The sequence below is a fragment of the Anoplophora glabripennis genome, unplaced genomic scaffold, assembly GCF_000390285.2.
Source record: "Anoplophora glabripennis isolate ALB-LARVAE unplaced genomic scaffold, Agla_2.0 scaffold465, whole genome shotgun sequence".
Classification (NCBI taxonomy): domain Eukaryota; kingdom Metazoa; phylum Arthropoda; class Insecta; order Coleoptera; family Cerambycidae; genus Anoplophora; species Anoplophora glabripennis.
Genome location: NW_019416751.1, coordinates 307,294 through 333,406, shown reverse-complemented (window position 1 = coordinate 333,406; position 26,113 = coordinate 307,294). Strand labels below are relative to the sequence as shown.

Sequence of the window (26,113 nt, the reverse complement as noted above, 5' to 3'; positions counted from 1 at the left end):
GATAAGTTCTGAATCACTGTATACATATATTCAGTTCAGGTATTGACTTTTACATTTCCCTTAAACTGATAAGATAAGAAAAATAACGTCATATAAAAAGACCATCAAACTTGGCATATTTGTTTAATTTTTACTATTTTAGACGTTTTTTTCGATTTTTCATTTAAAACAAAAAATCTGTTAGACACTTTGTGCATCACAATATTCTGTGGTCTTTCAAATATTATAATTAATAAGGTTATAAACCAGCATTCATTTTTTTGGTGAGTTCAGTGCATCTATGTGGTACGAAACAAAATAGCTTGTCCGCAAGTCTGTCAGACTAATACTTCTTAATTGTATTTCAAATATTTCTTTTTATTTGTGACCATTCCATTACGTTCCATTTTATGTATTTCCTGTATTTTATCAAAAAATAATGCAACAATGTTGAGGACGACAATATAATTGCCCAACAGATTCTTGATTTAGTGAAGAAACCTAACTACTTACAGCAAACGGTTGAATAAAATGGCTGGACAAAAAAAAGCATGATATGGACTTCGTTAAGTGACTCTGATCTTCCAGATTTCCCACAATTAGCATGGGAGGAGCTACGACATTTCTCTCTTGGGATATTTCGACTTAAGCAAAGCCGATTTTGCACTCACACACATCTTAGCCAAACAGGGATGTACTCTCTTTACATACATTGAGAAGATGTCTCAGTTGTCCGACTTCAGTTGAGATTACGACTAGGGTTGCCAGATCTCCGGGTTTGATCCAGAGTCTTCGGGTTTTGATGGTACATCTTCCGGCTCTGGGTTAACATGTCATTTCTCCGTGTTTTCTTTGTTGCGGAAAAATCGTGATTGATTTCTTCGAAAACATTTCCCACATTTCCTGATTCGTCCTTTGTTTTTACATCGGTTTCTTCGAAAACAATTTGTCTCCCAGATTTCCCGATTGCATTTGCATAACTTTTTTTTTTGTTTTTTTAGACATTAATTATACAAACAGGTCATGTCTCCGGGTCTGTCATGAAATAGATCTGGTAACCCTAATTATGACACACAAATACAAAATTATATAACATATAGATAAGTACAAGTCATAATCCAAACATTGAATGGTTTCGCCATTTGTTGGCGGAAGTTGGCGCCAGAGTTGTTGGCTGCTATGCGCATCTGTATTAGGGTATTTGAGATACTGGTGCCATAATCGAATTCAGACGGAAACACCCAGTCTTGGATATGCTGATACACTTCAAAACGCTGCTACTATATAGTCCAATGACGATTTACCAAGTGAAAGCGACAAAGAAATATAATCAAATACATTTGTTACAAATAGTTTAGTATACATATTTTTTTTATTTTTTCTACTTAATAAAATATATTAAAAAAAAAATTTATTTTGAGTGGGTATAAATATTAAGAAAAAATAAGAATTATGAATTGACCAGCGGGCAAAATAAGGCTGATCTTTACCCACCTCCTTAAATTAAAATAATATAATCTGTTACAAACTTGGATATACTGTTTTCCAAAAAAAAATTCAGTCATGATAGTTTGTCTCACAGGGACAGTGAGACAAACTATCATGTCCCTATATTTTTTAAATGTACAGTGAAAATTGGTTATAATGACATTGCTTTATATGACATATTGAATATAACAACGGAATTTGCAAGTCCCGATTAAATCCTATAGAAATACCATATTAAAAATATTGTTTATTACGACACCATTTACAACGACATTTCGGATTTAGCGACGCGTTTTATATACATTTACCATAGAATCTATCGGTTATAACGATCAATAGTGATATACGGCCTTAGAACCAATGCACTGCTCTTTCGCTCGCTCCGCTGGCATCCACGCTTTTCACACCAGTTAGTACGTTTGGGACAAATCACGCCTTATCTACGCATACAGTTATATGTATTAATTACCACTTTCTATCACGATTTCGAAGAGAAAATTGTTTAATAAAGAGACTAAAAAACAGATAAACTAATTCAAGCAAGTAAAATAATGTGCTATGTCACACTACGAATTGAACAATTTGGAAGGATAGAAATAAAATAAAATCTCTATTCGAAAACAATTAATTGAAAATAAAGCACGCATGATCTTTTGAATGCAAAGCAATACATGTACAGTCGACGCAAGATAAAGGTTTCCAACCTAAAAGGCATACTACTTTTAAGGGGGCGAGCCGGTGGACTATTAATAGGAATTTTGGGCGGCATCAATAATGTGTGTAACGACACAACAAAAATTTGCAGGCCTTTAGTATATGCATTATAAAAAGAGAAGAGCATACAGATTTTGAAATTATTTTGTCTTGCCACATTATTTTTCTAGTCCCTGAGAAAATTAATATTTTGAAATAAAAATTTGTCATATTCTGCAGAAAGTAGGTAAGTAGGTCATGAAGGCAACAAAATAAAAAAATATTGTACACTACAGTTTTATTATAACTTATACAGTTTTGGGAGGAAAAGGAAATATTTTAAGGACGTGTGAAGTGAAAATAAGTAAATAAGTTATGGGTCCGGAAATGTTTCCTTTCTGAGTTAGATGTTGAAGGAAATTTAAAATCCGGTTTTTTCTAAATATCTCGAAAACGATTTAAGATATTACACTGCCACTGTACTATACACCAAAGCTCAGTGTAATATCTTTAAATCGTTTCGAAATATTTAGAAAAACAGGATTTTTTTAAATTTTACATCTATCAGAATGGAAGCCGGGCCCATAATGTTATGAACTTATTTACTTATTTACTTATAGTGCGGTACTGAAGGCCTGTTAAATTTCCCTCAATCCTTCAAATTACTTCGGGTCCGGCATCTGATATCCATGCCCAAGTAGGCACAGAAAAGCGACCACTACGAGCTCTTTTGCAGACATATCTGGGATGAAATCGCTGATTTTTTGGGCGATAGACTTGAACTTTTCCAGAATCGGTGGATTGAAATATTTTTTTCGTTGAAAAATATGACGTTATTCTAAAACTGTTGCCCCTGTTGAATGTAATTTCTGGCAAATTGAAGTCTTCTTTCACGATGCTGGACTGTTAGAAGTTCTTTACTAGGAGCCGTATAATTAAAAAGTCCTTGTTCTTTTAATCTTGCTTTAGCTGTATTTTTACAACTGGGGAAGCCCGTTGCCTCTATTGCGTGGCGTATATCTGTAAATGGATTTTCTCGCATGTATGCTACCAACGCTCTGTCTTGATCTTCGGTAGTTTTTCTGTTGATTCCTGTTCCTGGTCGACGATCAACTGACAGCTCAATTTCCCATTTACGATGGAGTTTATTTATACATGTGTGACTCACATGAAGTTCTCTGGCAACACCTCTTGCTGACCAACCGTTTTCCAGCATTGCAATCGCCCGACTTCTGCGACGAGGGGAGAGTTGAGCCATTTTTTTTAACTATTTACACTTACTACTCTGTACACTACAGAATCACTAAATACAACTCAACTAATCGCTATTTAATCAATCACTATCCAAATTACTAATAAATCGCTCTGAAATCTCTAACTAAATCACGGTTTTCTGCTTACAAAATTGACACCTGTCACTTTAAATTTTAAAATAAAATATTGCCGCACGAGTCTAATGGGAACGCCGGTCCCTTGAAGGTCGTTATAACCGATTTTCACTAGTTATTTTTTTTATCATGTATAAAATGTGTAGAAAAATATAAAGTAGTAATCAAATATAAATTTTGTCTGATAGAGTCGTCCAAGCAGCATGATTGAACAGTCCGTTATAACTGAGTGGGAGGACCATTCGCATTCAGCACCAACTGCCCCCACCTCCCTACCTGTAGATTTAAGTACGAAAATTGAAGTGCAACCAAAAAATCCGAAGGCTTGGAGTCCTGTTCACTCCGTAGGTTCAATAGTCGGAACTGAATGTCACCCAGAAACAGACGAGAGTGTTTGGAGCGAATCCAGCAGAGACTCTTGCATTTTTGCAGAAGATGAAGAATTAGGGTGGGCCGAGTACGAAGCACCTTGGTCTTGGGTAAATTAGTTGATATTTTTTTTCTATTTGAGAATGGTTAAATATAAAAATAATTATTATTGAATTTTAAAGGTTGAAGCTGGTGCATGTACCGTCGATCCAAATCAGTCACCGAATTGGTTTGGAGAGACTGGCTGTGGAACTACAAATGAGGAGTTGGAACAGCCATGGCGAATAAGAATTTTAGAGGAACTGAAGGCACGGTTACCTGCTCAAGATGCCTACACAAATTACGAGCAAGCCGTTGACACCACGTCCTGGGTGCATACCGGTGAGGCTAGAGTAAGTCTTGGATCATCAGCATTTGTAGACTGCATTCTGCAATTGGAATGGGTACAGACGACCGGAACCTTAACAATCTTGAATCCAGATGGAGCAACGACTATGGTAAGTAAAAATAATTATGAAAAAGTGTATATATATTCTTACCAAATATCTACCATGTTTCAATAGCTTCCCAGAAGTAAAAGCGTGAAAATAGTAAAGGTTGAACTTGAACATATGTTAAAATGCTGCAAAAATGTCAACACAAATGTCTTTTAAACTTTTCAAGCTGAAAATTTATATCCAAAAATATACATGTTCAGAGCTACTGATTGTAAACATTAAAAAGATCTGGATGGGCCTAAGGGTTCTAATAACGGGTCCATCCCCACAGAATCTAGCCTGAAAACAACAAGGCTGAAAGATTCCTATACTCGGCGGCCGAAATTATAAAGAGTGACTAATACATAATATAAAAACACTATTATCATAATGCGTATAAAATATAAAATGATTCCTATACGGTTCAATATTATTTATCTTTGTGCCGCTCGCCATGCACATCGGTAGAATCTATAATCGTGTATAGACTGAGTTACACTGAACGTCGATCTATATTTTATCTCTGTCTTTTGCACTTGGTAGGGAATAGGGAAATGCTTTTTTAGTGGGTGTAAACGGACTTGATTTGCCCGACCTGAGAAACGTCATAGCATAAGCGTAGACGAGGGGTCTAATTCCATGGCTATAATAAATTTATAAATTAAAAAAACACAACTGGGACGTTTTAAAATGCTGTAATAATTAAAATTGATCAAAGTGCCGGTTATAGCAAACCGTAAAAAATATTAGATGTTATGTTTTATTATGTTTTTTCAATATTTTCTATATCTTGTTGCCTTTTACGCAGACACGCCAATGGATTTTCGTTTCCGGCACGCTTCATCCCCCTTACTAGTCCAAGAGCTAGCGATGAATCACTCTCTATAATTTTGGCTGTCGAGTATAGCTAAGGCTAACACGACGTCCTGGGTGAGCGGCGACAAACGGCCGGCGCGTTCGACGCAGTTGAAGTGGCCGACGCGGTGCTAACTGTAAATGCGATCAGACTGTCCTACATGCACTTTCAACCTGCGGTAGCGTGGCAATCATAATGGTGTTGCAGTTGTCAAAATGTCGTGGACGAGGAAACGCATCGATCTGTTAACTGAGAACATCCATTTAAACAGTATAATAATTCGTAAAAAACAAATAATAAAAAACGCATGACAAGCACAGTAGGTATTTTTAGAAAAATTTAATCGTTTGTATGAAAAATTACGAAATTGTCCTAAAGAACCAGAACTATTTCCAAGACATGCCAGAATGTTTTCCGAACATTCGACTACATTGTATGTTATGTATGATGAAAACACGCCGTTATTCTTTGCGAATACCACGAAGTTTTTAAAGTAGTTTTTATGATTCCCAGATAGCATAAGAACCACCGTTTATATGTGAAACCATATAGTATGTTTGCGGCTTTACCAATAAATACATATAGTATTGTTAGTAAGGTGCGAGTTTTACTTCCTGAAAACAGAACGTAATCAACCCAGAAATGAAATATTCCCAGACTAATTTTCAACGCCTATTTCTGTTAAGAGTGCAGGTCCATTCTCTGTGGAGTACCTATATGTCGATTATGATAATCTTTGTGCTTCATATCCCACAGTGTAATGGAATTTGTCATACTGCTAATTAAAAGTTCAATAAAAGTGTCAGACATGACGAAAAACTCATATCATTTTTAAGATTTAAAAATGTAAACTGAAGTGGCAGAGGCGGAATTATCAAATAATTCGATCGCGTCGTCCGCATGAAAACCGCACAAGCCGCTTGTGCCGGGCGATATCTCGTATGTAGGACAGAACCTATGATGCTCTAATTTTGAAAATCACTGCTTCGGCAGTTCCGGCCGCAACAGCCATTTGTCGCCGCTTATCCAGGACGGCATGTAAGGAAATGTATTGTAATTCTGTAACTGGTGGCGACCACAGCATAACAACTTGAAAACCATGGTGCTTTAAATGTTTTAGGGGTTTTTTACTTTTCGAGATACATTTATTTTTGACAAATACAGGGTGATTTATTAACAATGGGAAAGTCGAAAGCTGAAGATACTACACGTGAAATGGTGACCAGTGGCGCAAACATGCCTTATCCGAAAGTTGATAGTTTCGGAAATACAGGNTTGTGAGAAACCATCATTATCGAGTTACGATGTTCTTATTTGCGAACGTCGATATGTTAAAATGCTGCAAAAATGTCAACATTTTCTTTAAACTTTTCAAGCCGAAAATTTATATCCAAAAATATACATGTTCAGAGCTACTGATTGTAAACATTAAAAATATCAGGATGGGCCTAAGGGTTCTAATAACGGGTCCATCCCCACAGAATCTAGCCTGAAAACAACAAAGCTGAAAGATTCCTAGCTAAAGCTAAGGAAATTTTTATTCTTTTTTAAATGAAATATGTATTTATAAATTTGTACATGTCTATTTCAGGAAAATGTTTTGTTTGAAAGAAGGTAATAAGGTTTGTTTTATAATTAAAATGTCTCATCTTTGAAACTAATACAGTAAAGCTCGGTTACAACGTACACGCTTATTACGTACTTATGGTTATAACGTACCGAATAAGCAAGTCCCGGCATTATTATAGGGCCTTCAATGGTTAAATGTTTTGTTAAAACGTACTCCGTTATTACGTACTTCTGATATAAAGTACCAAAATATCTGGTCCCAACATCTAAAAATTTCATTATAACATACTTTTTATACATAAATTTATTTCGGCAAGTACGGCAAAAGCTCAGGGCATGTGTAGCTCGGCGGCGGTGATATATAAATCAAAGGCAGCCGCTTTGACCAGGCCGATATATAAGTTTTCGCCGACTAGCTACCCGATATTGTTTATTTATTTAAGATTTTTTCTCCCAACACATGTTGATATAATGCAGTTGTCTAGTTATTTTAACCATTCTTTATTCAGTTTCCTTGTTGACATCGTATAGTACGTATCTAAGAGTAAGCAAATTTTTGAATACTAAAATAATAAGTATGGATGATTCAATCCAAGCTGGTTCTAGTAAAATGGCTCGGAAGGCTTTAACAATAGATGAAATGATTTCTATAATTCAGGAAATAGAAAGAGGTGTTAAACAAGCTGACATCTGCAAATCTAGATGTATGAAAAAAACAACAGTGTCCACGATATTGAAAAACAAACATAAAATATTGGATTCCCGCGGAATTTCTAAACAAAGTAAAAGAATTCGCAAACCCGTCCAAAAAAACATCGATGAGGCATTACTTCAGTGGTTTACATATCAAAGAAGTTTGAATACTACAATAAGTGGGCCCATTCTGCAGGCAAAGGCCCAAGAGTTTACAAAGTTACGTAATGCTGATATTGCTAATGCTAATAATTCTCTTGTGATTCGGGTTGGTTACATAGGTTCAAAAAGCGGCATAATATAAGTTCCAGTAAAATCCATGGGGAAGCTGCAAGTGTGAACATGGAAAATGCGTTGGATTGGGTTAAATCAACATTAGTTCCACTACTTATCAACTGTGGCAAGAGTGATGTTTTTAATGCTGATGAACTTGGTATTTTTTATAAACTTGCTCCAGATCGTACAATGAGCTTTAAAGGTCAAAAATGTGTTGGAGGAAAACTTTCTAAGGAAAGAATAACGGTAACGTAAACTCTTGGAACAAACAATTGGTAAAAGAAAACAGGCGGATATTATTGCTAGTTGATAATTGTCCTGCTCATCCTCACGTTTCCAATTTGACCAATATTGAACTGGCATTTTTCCCACCAAATTTTACATCTGTCCTGCAACCAATGGATCAAGGTGTTATCCACAGTTTGAAAGTTCATTATCGACGACTGCTTATGACCAGTAATCTTAAGTGCATCGAAAATAGCACACCAATAACAATAAATTTGCTTGATGCTATTGAAATGGTTGCAAAAGCGTGGCAGCAGGTTGCCCAAAAAACAATTAAAAATTGTTTCAAACATGCATGGCCCTCTCTTTGCGAGTTCGACGAGGACGATGACTTACCTCTTAACCAATGGCTTATTCAACAAGTTGTTAATGAAGAGGATGACGATAACTTACCTTTAAGTGTATGGTTAAATAAAAATAATTTTAACTTAGAAAAATTAAATCCAACTGTGATTGACGCTTTCGTTGACGTGGATAAAGAGCTTGTTACAACAAATTTGCCTACAGAGCAGGATATTGTTGATCAGATTAACGAAGATGAGCAGGTTGATAGTGGAGAAGAAGATGAAGAAGAACCGGAAGAAGAAACGCCCGTAACGTTTGATGACGCAATTAGAGGAATAAAAAATGTAAAACGATTTTTAGAAAATAAAATTAATACTGAAGATCGTATTTTAAGCGCATCGCTGGAAATAGAAATGTATTTAGAGCAACAGATCATTATAAATCGAAAAAAACAAACTCATATAACAGACTTTTTTAGAAAGTAGTTTTAGGTATTTTATTATACATACATACCTATTTTGTGGTGCAAATAAAAACTGTACTTTTAGTTTTGCTTTTAAGTTTTAAGAACAAAATCCATATACATATACTGTTATTCTATTGCTGCTTTTGTTAAATATATGTATGTTTGTATTTTTGTTAAGAATCAATAAAACTTTTAATAATTTTTTTAAAACGTACTTCTGATATAACGTACNGAGCTATCATTTTTCCATTAATTATGTACTCTTGTTTCATTTCGATATCTCGATCCGTTTTCGAGAAAAATCGATTTAACGAACACTATGTTTTGATAAGAGAAATTAAAAGCGAAACAAACCAAGTGTTTTTTCGTGATATTACAACAATAAAACAAATAAAATACGTAATTATGATTTAAAGTAATTGTTCGAAGAATCCACTGTTGACACTGATACACTTTACATGTTTTCTGAGAGATCTTCGAGTTTGAAACAACATTTTCATCGAAATGTTGTTTTCTATTGCTTTTCGCTTGCAATGTACACAAAAATGGGGCAAAACGCCGTCGTGCGGCCCATTATCGAGAACCTAGTAGAGATATAAAGCAAATTTGGAGAAGTTGATAAGTACTCCGTTTTCAATTGGCCGAGGAAAAATTTTCCGCCTTCGAGAATTTACCACCCTTGCAAATTTGCTGCAAACGAAAATTTGCCGCCATAGGCTATAGCCTAGCTAGCCTATTTAGAAATCTGCCACTGTGTTTTTGTATTTTTTTAATGTAGAAAGAAAGCAAGAAGTAATAAATTATGTACTTAGGTTAGCATCACAGCTTTATAAGTAGTAAATTTGTATGTATAGTAAAAGCGGCACAATATTATGTCTTAATTCAAAGGAATCAAATTTTATTTTAAAATGACAAAAAAGGAACAACCTTGGCAAATAATTACCTGAATAAAAAATAATATGTAATATGTATATTATTTTTAAATCACATGACAAAAACTGTTACTTTTTGCACTAGTTACAACTTTTTGTTTAAATAAAAAGCAGTACATTGTTTGTGGTGAAATTTAATTCAAAGTATTAATTAATTATACTAATTTCCTTCATATTGAATTAAGCAAATACAGGGTGTCCCGAAATTCATGCAACAAAATTTGGTCAGAGATTCTTAAAACAAATTTAGGGGACCCATATTTTTTATTTTTGCCAACTGGCCCCCTTTTTCGGAGTTACAGCCCCCTGAAATTTGCCCCTAAGAAGTCTTTTTTATATCTCAAAACCATGTTGTATGAGAATCACTAAATTTGGTACACAGGGGTTTTATGACATGTGGAAAAACTTGGTCGCAAATTTCATTTTTTTTAAATTATTAATTAGCTAAAAAGCCATTGAATTTAGAAACTTTTTTGTCTCTTGATATTTATTTCGTAAAACGCAATATTTTTGAAGAAAATGATGAATCACAATATACATTCGATCACATTTTTACATTTTTCTCGAAAACATTGCGGTTTACTGTGTACCAAATTTAGTGATTTTCGTACAACAGAGTTCTGAGATATAAAAAAAATATTATTCTTAGGGTTGGACTTCAGAGGGCTGTAACTCCGAAAAAGGGAGCCACTTGGCAAAAATTAAAAATACAGGTCCCCTAAATTTGTATTAAGAATCTGTGACCAAATTTTGTTGCATGAATTTCGGGACACTCTAATTGTAAGAGGGGGTTACAACTTCAAAAAGTTTGAGAACCACAGATCTAAAATAATTGAGAATATCCAAAAATAAATAAAATCACCTTGTATATCAAAAAAATCTCCAGGCATAGAAATATTTTTTTATTCTTTTTTAAATGAAATATGTATTTATAAATTTGTATGTGTCTATTTTAGGAAAATGTTTTGTTTGAAAGAAGGTAATAAGGTTTGTTTTATAGTCAAAATGTCTCATCTTTGAAACTAATAGCTGCATATTTTAAATGTATTTAAAAAAATACCTCCTTAAATAATTGTAAAGTAGTAATATACAATCACATTTAGAAATTATTTGGTGAATTATAGAAAAAAATGTCAAAGTTAACAATAGGTTAATATTGGTGGCGGCCTTAGGGTGTGGCGAGCAGGGCAATTGCCCGGGGCCTTGCTCTTGCAGGGGCCTCGCACAACAACCCGTGTAAAAAAAAATTATATTTAAAACTTTATTTTATCCTTAGCTATTAGTTATAGAGGTATATGACAATAAAATAATGTTGGTTAATTCATAGTAAATATGTTAATAATTAATAAGAAGTAATGGATGCCTAAATAAAATTTCTCATTTAGGTTTGTTTAATGATTTTGATAATTTATCAGTGGATAATAATATTTTTTGTAATTTGACTGTAAAATATTTTTGAATCTCGTACCTTATTTTATCATTATTAAAAATTTGTCGTCTTTGTATTTGTTAACATTTAAAAATCTCAATATAAAATTTGAAAACTCAAAATTTATAACTTTTGCATTTCTCTTATATCATCAGAAATATCTACATTCGATTTACGTACATTTCACAAACAACAGGGGCCTCGCAAAGATGTACCTTCCGGAACCTCGCCATGGTTAAGGCCGCCGCTGTTGGTAGTTATACAATCGGTTAATACATAAGCTGTTTAATTAACATGAATTAACTAGTTAACTGCCAACAATATTATTTAATGATTTTTATATTTCAGTTATGTGTTTTTCATTAAAATTAGTTATTTAATAACTAACGAAGTTATTTATTTGTACAACTGGACAAATTCTCCACTACCTTGTCACTGTGCTTCCTATTTAATACCAAAAACTAAAAGTACAGTAGTTGTTAAAAAAAGTAATGTTTAATTTTAATGATTTTTGTAGTCTCGTGTTTCATTTCAATTTTTCAAATTTTTCAGCACCTGTTTAGTTTAAGTGATGTTACTTGTGTGCGATTATGTAGTGAACCAGGAAATCCAAGATTAGCAATCCATACTCCTAGAAATGTACCGTCAGTAATACGCCTACAATTTACCAGTGATGCCTTATTAGAGGAATGGCAAGCACATTTTGTCACAACTTGTGGAAAAATTCGTGATACATTAGGTAATATAATTTTATGAGAAAATATAAATCCAAATGAAACACATCTCCACATAAATAATAATCTGTTGAACAAGCTGCACAAGAATTTTTTATTGAAAAAGATGATTGATAATGTATTCATTTCAGGTAAATCAAGTGATGAAAGTGTATGGGCAGTAACAGGCCTAGGAGACATATTCGTGTGGGATCCGACAAAGTTGGAAGCAAACCAGCTTAGGGAGGATGAATTTTATGTCCAGAAATATGACCTTAGTGGCAAGGAGTCTCCTTTCCAACTCGCATTACATGTTGGTTGTAGTCCAGGTAGCATTATTACCTTAACAGGCTGTATTGGTGATGAAGCCGAAAGAATAGGCATTAATTTAGATGCCCCGAGTACTTATAAACTTCGACATAAAGCTCATACTGAGCTCCAAAATACCTGTTTACATCTAAATCCTAGATTCACTGAAAATTGTATTGTTAGAAATTCAATGATAGACGGTAAATGGGGTGATGAAGAGAGGGAAGGTGGCAATCCTTTTGTGAGAGGGCAAGAATTCAGTCTTAAAATAGAGACAACTGAAGATGCCTTTTTAATTTACATAAACGAGCAGAACTTTGCATCTTTTAGGCACCGTTTACCCCCTTATTCCATTTCTATGTTGAGCTTTTGGGGGAAAATGCAACCTTTTAAGGTAGTCATTAAAAGTCCTGTGATTATAATCGATATGCTCGATTTGTATTGGAGGCAACTTGGTGGACATTTACGTAGGGTGGAGAGTTGCAATGTTGGGGTAACGTGGGGTATTGGATACGATCATACCGCTTGGGTATATACCGGAGGTTGGGGTGGGGGATTTTTAGGAACTTTAGATAGTCAGAATGTTCACCCGATGACTGACTCACAAGATTATAGGGTGTACGAAAACCAACGTTGGAATCCGGTTACTGGATACACTTCTGCAGGTATGTAGGAGGCATAACCACAAAGTAAGAGTATAGAAATGGCAGTATATTTATGAAAAATTTACATATTCAGAAAGGTACATCAAATACTATTTTTCGACATAGTTCCCTTCAATCTCAATGCACTTTGTGAGACGAGAGGTGAACTTTCTTCATCAAAGAAATCTTCCGTTGCCTCTCGGGCCCATTTTTTTCATGGCACTGTGGACCTCATCAACGGTAGAAAACCTTTTTCCACTCAGAAACACCTTTAGAGAAAAGAGAAAAGTAGTGTTTTACAGCACCGCACCACATTAATTGTTTCCTCTTTATGGTTCCAAAACATAGTTGCCATCATTTTTCGGGCCCAAACACGGTTTTAGATTTTTTCGCTGACGGTAGAGTGGATGTTGCCACTGCATTGATTATGTTTTTGTCTCAGAGGTGTAGTGAGCCGCCCACGTTTCGTCCCCAGTCAAGGAATTGTTTACCTTCCAGTTCGAAGCTCTCAAAAAATTTCCATGAAGATGTGATTCTGTTGGCTTTGTGTTGATCCGTGAGTTGTTTTTGTACTCACCTCACACACAGTTTTCCATAACCAAGTATTTCAGTAATGGTTTCATGCAGAAGAGATCTGCAGATTTGTGGAAACATTGCGTTCATTTCGTTCAAAGTCAATCAACGATGGCCACGAAGCATTTCTTCAATCTTGTTTACCATCTCATCAGTCACGATTGAGGGATGTCCATTCATCATGAACTTTCTTTCTGCCAGCTTGTACACATTAGTATTATTCATTACACCATCCCCATTAAACAGTTTTGATTTTGTTAAAAATCTGGAACAGCGCCTTTCTCTTTGCAAGAAGAAACCACATGGTGGTGGGCTACGAGGTGAGGAGCGAAAAATCGCTCCTCACCTCGTAGCTGGGGGATTCAGAATATCGTCACTTTATTTCAACACACCACTACAACAACAGTTCTCAACTGACTGAGACAAATGAGTGTGTTCTGTTCTCAACACCTTGGCCTTGAATGCAGTGTTGCCAACTTTGTCGAAAACAATAACCTTAGAGCATCAGAGTCTCAGTAATTTTACTTTGTGCATATGCCTCGTAAGATTATGCTAACTTTACATTGAAAAGAAATATAATATAGAGAGGAAATAAAATGCCAAAATTAATTGGGCTCTATCCTCATTTAAGAATATTTAGTATTGGGTGTAACAGTGGTGTTGCGACACTCTTTTGGCTCAAATTTTTCTATCAAAAGAAACAAAAGAGTAACAATTTTTTCTAAAACAATGTGATCCTTCAAAGATTAGATGTGAAACAAAGTTTTCAGTTATCCATGAGTAATATAGGATAAAAACTTCACTTGTATGCGTCATAGTAGTTACCTACATGTAAAATTTGATCGAAAGCTAGGCAAATTCAGTTTGGACGAGGAGTTTCAACAGAAAAAAAAGAAAATTTCTTGCATCATACACATTCTGCTTGTACAGGTTTGGCTACACTATTCCAAATAAAACTTTTTAATTTTTAAAATGAAATTTGTGATTTTGCAAAATAAAGATTAGGTGGCTCTGAAATGTGGAAGAGGATGCAGAATTAATTTAATATTCCTTATAATGCTTTAGTTAACTAATATGCTATTAGTAATTATTTACGTTTATTTTAATTACATAACTACGACACAGAGTACCCAATTGGGGGCTCTGGACAACTTTTCTCTGCAGATTAATGTTATATCTATTTATAGGCCACCAAAAGAGTAGAGTAACTCCTCTCCTCCTCTCTAACTCCTCTGTATCCCCTAAATATCTTATACATAGGGGTCACACAGTTCACTGAGAATGTGATACTAAATCCATTTCTTTAACTGACCAATGGAAGCTAGCCTCCCTTGCCTTTCATAAGCGTTCAGATCAGAATTGGATCCTGCTTAGATATAAACGGTGCAGAGTATACTGTTGATCATTTGGTTGTGGGTAAATAATAACAAATAATATTAAAACAAATTAGGCTTTTTTTTGTAGTTAAATATTATTCTCTGTTATTTTTTGATACATAATGTATAATGTACTATATTTTAATATTTAAGAAGCAGAACTGGAGACGTTAACAAAACTTCGATTTTTTTATAGAAATATAATTTTTAACCTGGTGGAAACGAGAAACTTTTGAGGACATTGTTTCTAAAATTTTAATGTCTGTCAAGCAAGCCTTTTAATTATTTATTTATATGGGGATACGTAGGCTGCTGGAAAAGTTTCTGCAAACGATATCGAGGGTTTCCTGCCAGAAGAGCGTATCAACCAAAACATTATTTTTCAGGAACTATTAAAAACGTTTCAAAAATCAGTAGTAAAATTTAAGAGTTTGTTTATTACCTTACATAACTGTTGATTAGTATATTTATCGCATATTATTATCTGCTTAGCGAATTATTTGAGAATAACAGGTACAAACTTGACTAGGTACTTTAACTTGTAAGTGAAGAGTAACCGTATGTAAACACAACAGAAAAATCGAGGTTATGAACGCCAACTAACGCATACTCGTGAATGCCATGAAATTTTGTCATGCCAGAAAGCCATATGTTCATACGACCTAGAAAATATATGTACAGTTTCATTACAAAGGGACGTATGTACATACAACCTTCTGCCAGGTTAATTGAGGTAATAATTGTTCATACGACCAAGAAAAGGATTGCATGGCGCTGTTATTATTGGTGTGGTAGATCCAACCTTTTGTCGCGACAAACTTATGGTATTGGGTATCAAAGTTAGCTCATAAACCCAAAATGGCAATTTTTGTGGATACGTCCTTTTGGCAGGAAACCCTCGATATGTAAAAACACAAGTAAATTTTAAAAAATGGCTTTATTCTTTTTCAAAGTATTCGCCTTTGGGATCGATACACTTTTGCATACTTTGGAACCAATTGGTGGGGCATGCTTTCCACTCTGCGACTGTAACCTCTGAAACCGATATTCGGAAAGCTTACTTTTGTTGTTTCCAACTCATTTTGAATCACCCAAACAGTGGATTGTTGTTTGCTTTCGGACTTGTACGAATAAACCCAAGTTTCTTCGCCAGTAACGATATTGTGGACCGGATTTGACCGGCCTCGGTTGAATTTCTTGAGCATTGCTTTTGCACCATTTAACACGAGTCTCTTTTTGAGCGTCGGTCAAATTGTGTGGTATCCAACGACTGTACAGTTTTTGTACGTTCAAAATCGTGTGTATTGCTTTAATGTCAATGCCCAAGGATGCCTGAGTCTCGCGGTATGTCATATGCCGATTCCGCTCAATCATTCCACGCACCGCATCAACATCAGTGACAACAAAATATGTGGATGGACGACCTTCATGAAATTTGTCACTAAGATATGTGCGTCCTCGCTGGAATTCGCCAAACCAATCATACACTGTCTTATCGGATGGTGCTTCATCCCCAAAAGCCAAATGCAGTCGATTGATGCATTGTTTTAGAGTAAGACTACATCTGTAATCGTAGTAAGTCATTGCCCGGAAATTTTCATGTAAAAGTTCCATTTTTTTACACTAAGCAGTTTTTTTAAAATACTGTGTGTACTTTTGCTGAGTACAAACTGTCAATTGATTTATAGGTTAGAAATGTCTAATTTCTCAAATATCACACCGACAGAACATTGGCATCATTGGTGGTGGGTTGCAGAAACTTTTCCAGCAGTCTACGTATACCAGTTTTTATTCACCAGTTTTATCAAAAAAATGATTCCATTGATATCGTGTTTGCCATGTATTACCCTAAAAGAAACCGTAAAAATTGGGCAATTAAAAATAAAGACCGCCACAGCTGATTATTTTTCTCAATAAATATTGCCTTATTAATTTTCCAATTTGTGGGTTACCTTTTTTTCAGGATTACCCACAGATCGATACATGTGGAGCGATGCATCCGGCAAGCAAAAGAGAACGAGAGATCAAGTGAAACTGCTTTCCGTTCGGTGGCAGTGGGTTTCGGATTGGATGACTGATTTTCATGTACCAGGAGGTGTCGATCGCAAGGGCTGGCAGTACGCTGTAGATTTTCCAGCAACTTACCATGCTAACAAGCAATTTACTGATTACGTTAGAAGAAGGAGGTGGTACAGGAGATGTGCCGTTGCTACCACTGGACCCTGGCAGGAATTGGGCCATACCAAGTTACTAGATGTCTCATTAGAGCCTGTTAACGACTATGTCGATTCGGTTGTGTCTGTATGGGCGCTTGCTTCTGGCGGACAAGCTATGGTGCGCATTGGTGTCTCAAAATCAAACCCACTGGTGAGAAAGATATTTTTTTTTGTGAACTGTTATTTATTATTACATCTTTCTTCTATTTTGTTTGTAACCTCATTCAATTGCAGGGGCACATATGGGAGCACGTAAATACTGATCAACCTCTAAGTAGTATTAGTTGTGGTCCTTTCAAACAGGTCTGGGCTACAGGCAAAAAAGGCTGTGCTTATTATCGATTAGGAATAACTCAACAAAAATTAGAGGGAGAGAAATGGGTGACTGTTGAGCCTCCGAACGGAGAACAACTTAAACAAATTTCAGTGAATACTAGCGGAGTGTGGGCTGTTGATTTCAAAGGGCAGCTGCATGTGAGAAAGGAAATTACATCTGTCTTTCCAGAAGGAACGCACTGGCAGATGATTGCTGCCGACCCACCTATTTTAAGTAAGTGAGAAATAAATTTATTTGCACATCTGTTAAAGATGTCTTGTTTTAGATTCGGCTCCAGATACTACGGGGTTTAGACATGTCAGTGTCGGAAAAAGTCAGGTTTGGGCTACAACAAACGGTGGAGCAATGGTGAGGAGAGAAGGCATATGTCCTGCTAATCCTGCAGGGTCAGGTTGGGATATAGGAATTGCGGTAAGTTTTATTTTTTGTTTTTCATGCTTAATTAACATAATTATAAAAAAAAAATCTTAACTATAATTAAGGTTAACTATGTACAGGGTATTTATGAACATGGAGATTCATTTTTAGTAGGAGATAGGACTTGATAAGAAAGCCAATTGCTTAAAATTTACTTATTTTTTAATGATACACCTAGTGGTGTAAGTGATGTAAGGAATATTCACAAAGGGTTTATTCTTTGCTATAATAATTATTTTTTGTGTAAACCTCTGCAGTGAATTAATTATTAGCAAGTTATCAACAATTCCAAGACCACTCTTACAAATAAGAATAAAAATTCTCAAATGAAAGTAACCTGTAACGGAATTTTTATTTGTGCAATATGCATTAGTAGTCTCCTAAAAATCTCCATGCTGCGCCTCCTTTTAATTTCCAACATCACTGCTCCATTAATGTTTTGACTGGCATTGTGAATATTTTTTTTATTTAGACCTTTTGATTTGTGAAACTGCCTAACCAAATTATTTTTGTAATAAGTTATTTACCAGTTCTTTTTGACAGAGAATATAATAATTCATAATGAGGTTCATCTCATTGCTCTCATACTTTACGGGACATATTTACAATAATTTATGAATTCGTCTTGGTACTATTTCTTTGCAAGTATTAAATAAACACCTTCAGAATTTACACGAAATGTTTTTTTGTTATAGGGAAACTGGCAGCACGTTAGTGTCAGAGCTTTTAGCTAAGCTTCTTTTAAACTCAGGATGTAAAGTATTGTTTTTTGCTGGCTAGCCGATTATGTATGTAAGAACTATTTTAATATGTTTAGTTTCAGGAGAGACATAACGAATTAAGTTTTTGAATACCAAAGAATTGTATCAGTTATTAATAATACGTTAATTATATACTGGCATCCAGTATTTAAAAAATATATTTTATACATTTTATCCCTTTAATTACAATTGATGGTTTGTTATTTTAAAATAGTATTTTCACTATTTGTTGCATGACTGTATCTCAGCATATGTAAACCAGTAAGTTCACTTGGTTGTCTCTTGATTATTTTCAGCAGTTTTTGGGTAAGTGGGGATCAGAACCATAATAAGAATTTTTTGTTCATGTGGGAAAGCTCTATTAAAGTAGGTAATGGTAGTGACAAATAATTAATTTAAAAATAGTAAAATTTAAAGAATCTATTTTAGTTTTAATATTAATACTTTGTGATATTTTTCTATAATCACCTTAGTTTGTTTGCTTTTTAGTAGAAGCCTGTGATTACTAATGTTAAATAACATCAATGAAATTCTCATATAAGGGGTTCTAAATATTTCTAACAATTAATATAATTATATTTTGCCTTAAGAGTCTGTTCTCTGTACACTGCTAAGGTATCGCTGCGGGGTCGGGTGCACGGGCGTTACAGCTGGAGGCGGAGACTATCGCTCTCCCNTTGCAGCATTTAAAATATATTCGTTTCTGAAGTTGTAGACGTTCGGGATTTAGCATAGAATTTTGAGTAATTTTTATCAAATCAATATAATTTTGGTATCATTGCAAAGCTAAAAGATAGACCCACTTCCCTCTTGTAAGCAATTTTTGATTTAAGCCTCTATTTTTACGTAAATAAATTATAAATATGACGATTTCTTGCATAGTAGTTAGAATAGTAGGTAGGTAGGTTAGGTAGTAGGTAGTAGGTAGAATAGTAGTTAGAGTAGTAGTAGTTAGAAACCAATTTTGAAAAAACTGTTACAAGACAGCAGTAGGAAAACACTTTGTCTTTCGATTGTTTTTTTATTTGGGCCGCTATGTTTATTCGTTTTCCAAATATGTGTTATGGGCCGAACCCTTAAAATGGGTTTATTTCAAGCGCGTGACGGACTCTTAAGGTAGTTATATCTCAAGTATGGAATTCAAGTAGAAAACTTTCGTGCAAGTCTCATATTTGAGTTATGTAGTTTGTAGTATAGTTGTAGTTGTAGTAGTTAACTACTATGTAAGTTAGGTTAGAGTTAAATATAGTGGATGCATTACAATCGTTTGGTGTTTTTCAAAAATTTTGCAGGAATCATCCTTATTTGATTTGTTTTATTAGTTCCTTTAAACAAAAAAAGCCAACTGAAACGAAAAAGGTTTTAGTTCAAAATTTTGTAGAATATCAGCATGCGAGCAAACTCACCTTTCTTCTATACAAATTAGTCTTGCCTAAAATTTGAGCAGTTTCTCGAATGGGCTTATTTAGCTACAGCAAGTGTTCATCGTAAAAACAACATTTTTCGAGGCGGTGCCATTAAGACTATGCTATACATAGTCAACTCTGATTCTCAACTTCAAACTCAAACAATTAATTAACATCCTTTAAATTAAATGTTCAAAATGTGCTTCGGATCTTCTCTTTTAATGTTTCCAAATTATCTGGTTTCTCAGCATACACTTTTGATTTTAATTAACCCCACAAAAAATAATCAAATGGGGTTAGGTCTGGCGACCGTGCAGGCCATTCGATGGGTCCTCTTCTTCCTATTCATCGATTGGGAAACGTTTCATTTAAAAATGTAGGCACAGGGGCAGCATAATGCGAGGGAGTACCATTTTGTTGGAAACCCAGATCTTCATCAGGGGAGTCTGGTTCCAATAGATTGGGAAATAAAATCACCAATACGGAAAGCCTATTACTCTTTCTCTTACTATTCCACACCACACATTTAATTTTTCAGTGTGCTGACTATGCGCCTCTATCATCCAGTGCAGGTTCTCTGTTGCCCAGTACTGACAATTTTCTCTATTAACAATTCCATGTAGAGAAAATGTAGCTTAATCGGAAAAAATAATGTTCTTTACTAAATTAATATTTCGATTACACAAATTTTGCATGTGTTCACAAAACTCGCTTCGTCTATCGAAATCGTTTTTAGATAACTCTTGTACTGGAATAACCTTGTATGGATGATATTTGTGCCTTTGAAGTATTCGATGAACAGCAGATTTCTACAAGTGTAAATTAGCAACAATGTGTGGCAAGGAAATATGTGGATTTTCTTTCACGGAAAGTAAAACTTCTAGTTGGTCATTTTCTTCTCTAGCAGGATGACCAGACTTAGGCAAGTCTCTAGCATGACCAAATCCTCTAAATTTTGCTTCAGTTCTACTGACTACCATTTGAGAAATGGGAGGACTATTAGGATGAATTTCATTAAATAACTGAGCTGCTTCTGCTTGAGTGCTCGTTCTATCACCGAACCCAATCATGCAGTATTTCAATTTTTTCTCGTTCAGTTAACTTTGCCATTTTTAAAAGCCTTTCAATAGTTTAAAGGTGTAAAGCCTATTAAGGAAAGGATAAGAATTAGAAAGACAAACAGAAAAAAATTACACAAAAAAATTGAATTTATGAAAAAAATTTCAAAACGTGGAAATACAGTTTATCGATCGCCTTGGATCAATCAAGCAGAGAATGGAGCACATTTTGAACATTTAATTTAAAGGATATTAATTGTTTGAATTTAGTTATTTATTTATCATTCTCAATAAATTTCTTATGTAACCCAATAATGTTTTTAGTATTTTTATACTCAAAAAATCATCCTCTTTCAGAATCTGAAGAGAAAAGTTGAGGTTGCCAACCTCTTCAATAATATCAAAAAAGACCTGAAAACCATATCAAAACATGGTATTTAATTAAAATTTCTCAACGTGTCTGCGATTTTGTGAAAAATAAATTCCTTAAGGGCCGGGCCCCATATTATTTAAATAGTGTTTTCCACAAAGACGAATAATTTCAAACATTTAATAACTGAATAATCTAAAGCTTATCAAATAATAGGAATGTTATGCCATCTGGTTATTTTCAAAGAGGCCGCAGTAAAACAAATAAATAGGTGCAAAAAACGATCAAACGATCAAGGTTTTAGGTACTGAAATCTACAAAAATACTAACTTTTTTATATATAACTATACATGTAAATATTCTTATAACATTTACTTGCTTGTCCTACATATAAAATTGTTTACTTTTATTTATAAGTATGTGAAAATAATTAAATAAAATTTGGGGTTAGGATAACAGCAAACGCATGTTTTACAAACGCTTTTTTCTTAGTTATTATTTTATTTGAGTAAATTTAAATAGTAACAATGAATAAACAGAACACCAAGGATTTTATTTTTGTGCTTACTTTTGTTGTACACGTTTTAGTTTTCAAGATTTCAGTACCTAAAAACGCCAGAAATTTGACTATTTCTCGGCCAGGGATATGGCCACCTTAAGTTTTATTGAATTTATACATTACATTTGGGATGCACTGTATAAGCTTTCATTATTTTATATTTTTTTCAGTAAACTATTTACTAAGTTAAAAAAGTATCATTTTTTGCCGTTATTTTGATGAAACATTTTCACATTATACATAAAACTAATTTATGACTTGGAACGACTAAAAGCAATAGGATAACCTATACATTTCGAAGGCGAACTAATTGTACACGAAATATGGTCAGAAATGCTCTTATCGCTATTGTGCAATGTATTGTGTTAATATCACTGTTATAATATACCTACCTTTTTTATATATAATTTTATAAATTATGTGCTTACAGTAGAACCCCGATTATCCGTGATCTGCGGGAATGATATATTTTAATATCTTGCTCATATTAAATAAAACTACAAAATAATTTAAATATATTTATTGTCCTTTAAGTAACGTTAGTTTATTTAATATTTGTCTCTTAGTAGATTTCACTGAATTAAATATTTTAACTTCATGATTTCTCACATCGGTATACTTTTCACATACAGTCCTGACAAGTTCTTATGCATATTTTTAAATATTTTCACATTCGAAAAGTTTTTTAATACATGATGCACAATTTTATTTTTCTGTAGTTTGGGTGTACTGTTTTTATAGTTATTAAAGAAAAAATTATATTTTCTGTTTCTTGAATTGTCATTTTTCTTTTTTAAAAAATGTTTATTTTCTGCGGGTTATCTTTTTTTTTGTTTTTTGGAAATGAAAGACAGCCGCCTAACTTCATATTTTAGTTTCTTGTTTCTTGGAGAATCATCACTAAAATGTTTATATAATCCTCTTTATACTTTTCATTATCCATGATATCCAAAGTTGACATGGAAGATGTACTACTTAGGTCAAAATATGATGACTGTGACGTGGTAGGTTGGTTGATAGGAGACATAAAAGAATCTGAAGATTGGGACTTCATGTTCATAAAAAAAACATTAGTGAAGATAATTTTATAAAATTATGTGGTGAGCATTAAAATGTTTACTAAGTATTGGGAGAGTCCTACATGCAAAAAAAATCATTCAAATCACACAGTCCAGGCAAATGTTACAGGAGTGTTCTAAGTCAAACTTGAATACATTGTGCATATACATATAATAGTATATTGTGCAATAAGTGTGTGGTAAGTTGTCTATTGCCCACGAGAGCGGAGTTGATTGCACATAGTATTTAGTTTATGTTGACATAAATAACTGTCATTTAAATGTCACTTTTTTAAAATAATGTTTTCGAGTGTTTAGGTATAATTTTGCGTGTTTTATTGGCAATTCGCTTGCGACAAGTAAGATTACCGCACGCAAATAAATAGAGTGGGCAAACAGCTAGTTGCCAACCTAAAAAACATGCGAAAAAATATGACATCCGTCATGAGTAATAAAAAGTATAGTTACTTATTATTTTTGGTAGATTTAATGTGGGAACTGCATTTTTTGCTAATTTGCGGACTACATTTTTATTGAAAACTAAAAAATTTTCTTCAAAGTGATTAGATCATATACGTGAACATTTTGATGGTATTCAATCGTATTCTTTAAAAGCCTTCACCTATCTTTACTTTATATTAACATCCTTTGGAAATCTGTAAAAATTAAAATATTGGATTCGAAAAATCGAAGCAAATACTTATAAAAATTTGGTCATTATATATTTTACCATAAAACTCTGACTTTTCTAATCAAATTTTGCCAACCCCCCTTTTTCCAGGGTGCTGAACATGAATTTGAAATTAGTTTTTTGCAATTTTTTCGATCACAAAAAATAATATCACATTAATTTTCAGCTCAAAATTATGGGAATTGGAAAAATTTCATATAAACTGGACACTTTTACGTAAAGTAAATAATTACTAAAAATATGTTGCAATCATTTATTCATTATTTTATTAACAATTTATAATGATATCACGTTTACCATTGCAATATGTGGGTGAACAAAATTATAAAGTCAACTCTAGAATACTCTGATCTCAACCAAGAAATGGCATATATAATGGCTCAAATTTACGTTTTGTATGTTGCTTATTTTACTTACCTAGAGAAGGAAACTTTTTGGCTCTCTTCACCAACTTGATCACTTCCGTACTGCCTTCATTATAATCGCCCTATAGTTCGGTCTAACTGGTCTATGGTCTTTACTGAACAAAAACACAAAATAGTGCATCCCCGCAAATTCCTAGACATAGCACGCATAGCACGATAATGGGCACCCCCGATAATGGGCACCCCCAATAATCCACACACGGATAATCAGGGTTCTAATGTATTTGTTTTTTTAGAAAATCGTAAAAACAGATTTTTCACCTTTTTCACTTATTCGAAGTTATATTGAAATACAATTTCCAAAATTGTACAATTTTTAAATACGTCTGGTTATTATACACAGCTAGAAAGAAATAGAATGTGTCTGCAGACTGAAAGTTGTGCAGCCTACTATGTGCGACTTACGATTTTGGCTCATCTGAATTAGCTGGTTTATATATGTTGTGAACTGGCATAAATATCTTTATAGAGGACAAGTATTATCTAATTTAAGACACTTGGCCAGTAAATGTTAAAAAGTGACTGAAATTCAAACTGTATCTGTAAAAATATAAACTGATCTGCAATACCAACTAAGTCACTATATTTATTGTAGAAATAATATTGCAAATGTTCTTTTCATTTTGTTATGATCCATCTAGCAATTTTTTATTTGTCAAAAAGTTGGTACGCCCTTATTAAAAATATTTTTTGTAAGAAATAACCCCTGGACTAAAAGACTAGAACAATTCCATTAAAAGTTGGCTGTATCCATTTTTGGTATTTTTTTTTCCTGGATTAAAAGACTTGATAAAATATTTAGGTGTTCCTGGTATTAACTATTTATTATAAACATGTACTGTAAAAAATAAAAATCCTTTTAACTAATAAATTATATATTTTGTTTTAATATAAACATTCCATATAAACCCAACACATATAAACAATAAACTGTTAACTGTTACAAAAAAAAACTTATTTGTACACCTACGGGATACAAAAGTATATGAGGTAAAATAAATAAGAAATATTCAAATGGAGTAAAAAAAAAACAATGCATTCAAAGAAGTGCGATAAACTGTACACAACGGTGATATTGTACTGTATTAATTATACACTGGTATAGTTATGAGGCTTGGTTAAGACTAGTTAAATTGCTTTTTACGGATACACACCTTCAGTTCTGAAAAAAAAGAACATGTTTAGAATATATTTAATTTTGTAGAAAGTGATTCAAACAATATATAAATTTCAAATATAATTTTTAAATAAGACTACATTTAGCTCATAAATTCTCTTAAGAATACAATATAGGTCAGACATTTTTTTATCTGTTAATGTGGGAAAAGATAAAAAAACGGGAAGATTACAACATTCCATTTTTTAATTTATCCAGGGCTGTTTAAATATTTAATTGAATATTTAATCAATATAGTCCTGTAAAAAGTTCAGCCATATTATTGAAATGCAGCCCAAAGCTCTCCTTAATTTAATATGACATTTCATCTTATGTTTTTAAACTGATTTTATTGCAGTGAAATGTGTGGCGCTATCTATGTGTGGTCAACTGAACTACGTAGTAGGAAGCCTTCCCAATTACCAAACAAAATTTTGATCGCTATGGAAATGTACATTGAACAGCGGCCATACATCAATCAAGTTCTGTTTTAAAGCTGGTAAAATAGCCAAGGAAACGTATCAACTATTGCAAGCGATTACATTGCTGTTTCCGTGACAATTATCAAAAACAAGCTTCACAGAAAACGTTATATCTTTGTGGTAGGTACGTATACTAATGAAATTTTGTTCGGTTGCTCGGAAGGCTTTTCACTACGTAGTCTGTTGACGCACAGAGCCATGCACTTCACCAAAATCAAGTCAGTCTTAAAACTTAATAGACAGACTGTGTACGACATGGTTCGTACTTGGATGGGTAATTATCCAACGAAGGTTAGTGATGCTCGTCCACCTTCTAATGATCTGTACGTTAATCTTTGAAAATTTGGGTAAGATTTGTACAGAAAGATGTATCATCTT

At 33.7% G+C, this 26,113-nt stretch overlaps 2 protein-coding genes across 3 annotated transcripts in view; one reads left to right on the top strand and one right to left on the bottom strand.

The window, feature by feature from the left end:
• The window catches only part of LOC108909702 (tectonin beta-propeller repeat-containing protein), a 34,791-nt gene extending 15,633 nt beyond the window's left edge, over positions 1–19,158 (top strand). For both annotated transcript variants that reach the window (XM_018714107.2, XM_018714108.2), the window contains exons 6-13: positions 3,737–4,027; positions 4,100–4,414; positions 11,737–11,923; positions 12,050–12,871; positions 16,763–17,166; positions 17,250–17,565; positions 17,618–17,763; positions 18,465–19,158. In XM_018714107.2, the coding sequence (XP_018569623.1) occupies positions 3,737–4,027; positions 4,100–4,414; positions 11,737–11,923; positions 12,050–12,871; positions 16,763–17,166; positions 17,250–17,565; positions 17,618–17,763; positions 18,465–18,503 (2,520 nt within the window). In that variant the 3' untranslated portion in view covers positions 18,504–19,158. The remainder of the gene's footprint in view (positions 1–3,736; positions 4,028–4,099; positions 4,415–11,736; positions 11,924–12,049; positions 12,872–16,762; positions 17,167–17,249; positions 17,566–17,617; positions 17,764–18,464) is intronic.
• Positions 19,159–24,999: 5,841 nt separating this feature from the next.
• LOC108909706 (protein outspread) overlaps positions 25,000–26,113 on the bottom strand; it is a 173,138-nt gene continuing 172,024 nt past the window's right edge. Inside the window, exon 11 of the mRNA XM_023455412.1 lies at positions 25,000–25,259. Within this exon, the coding sequence (XP_023311180.1) occupies positions 25,254–25,259 (6 nt within the window). The 3' untranslated portion in view covers positions 25,000–25,253. The remainder of the gene's footprint in view (positions 25,260–26,113) is intronic.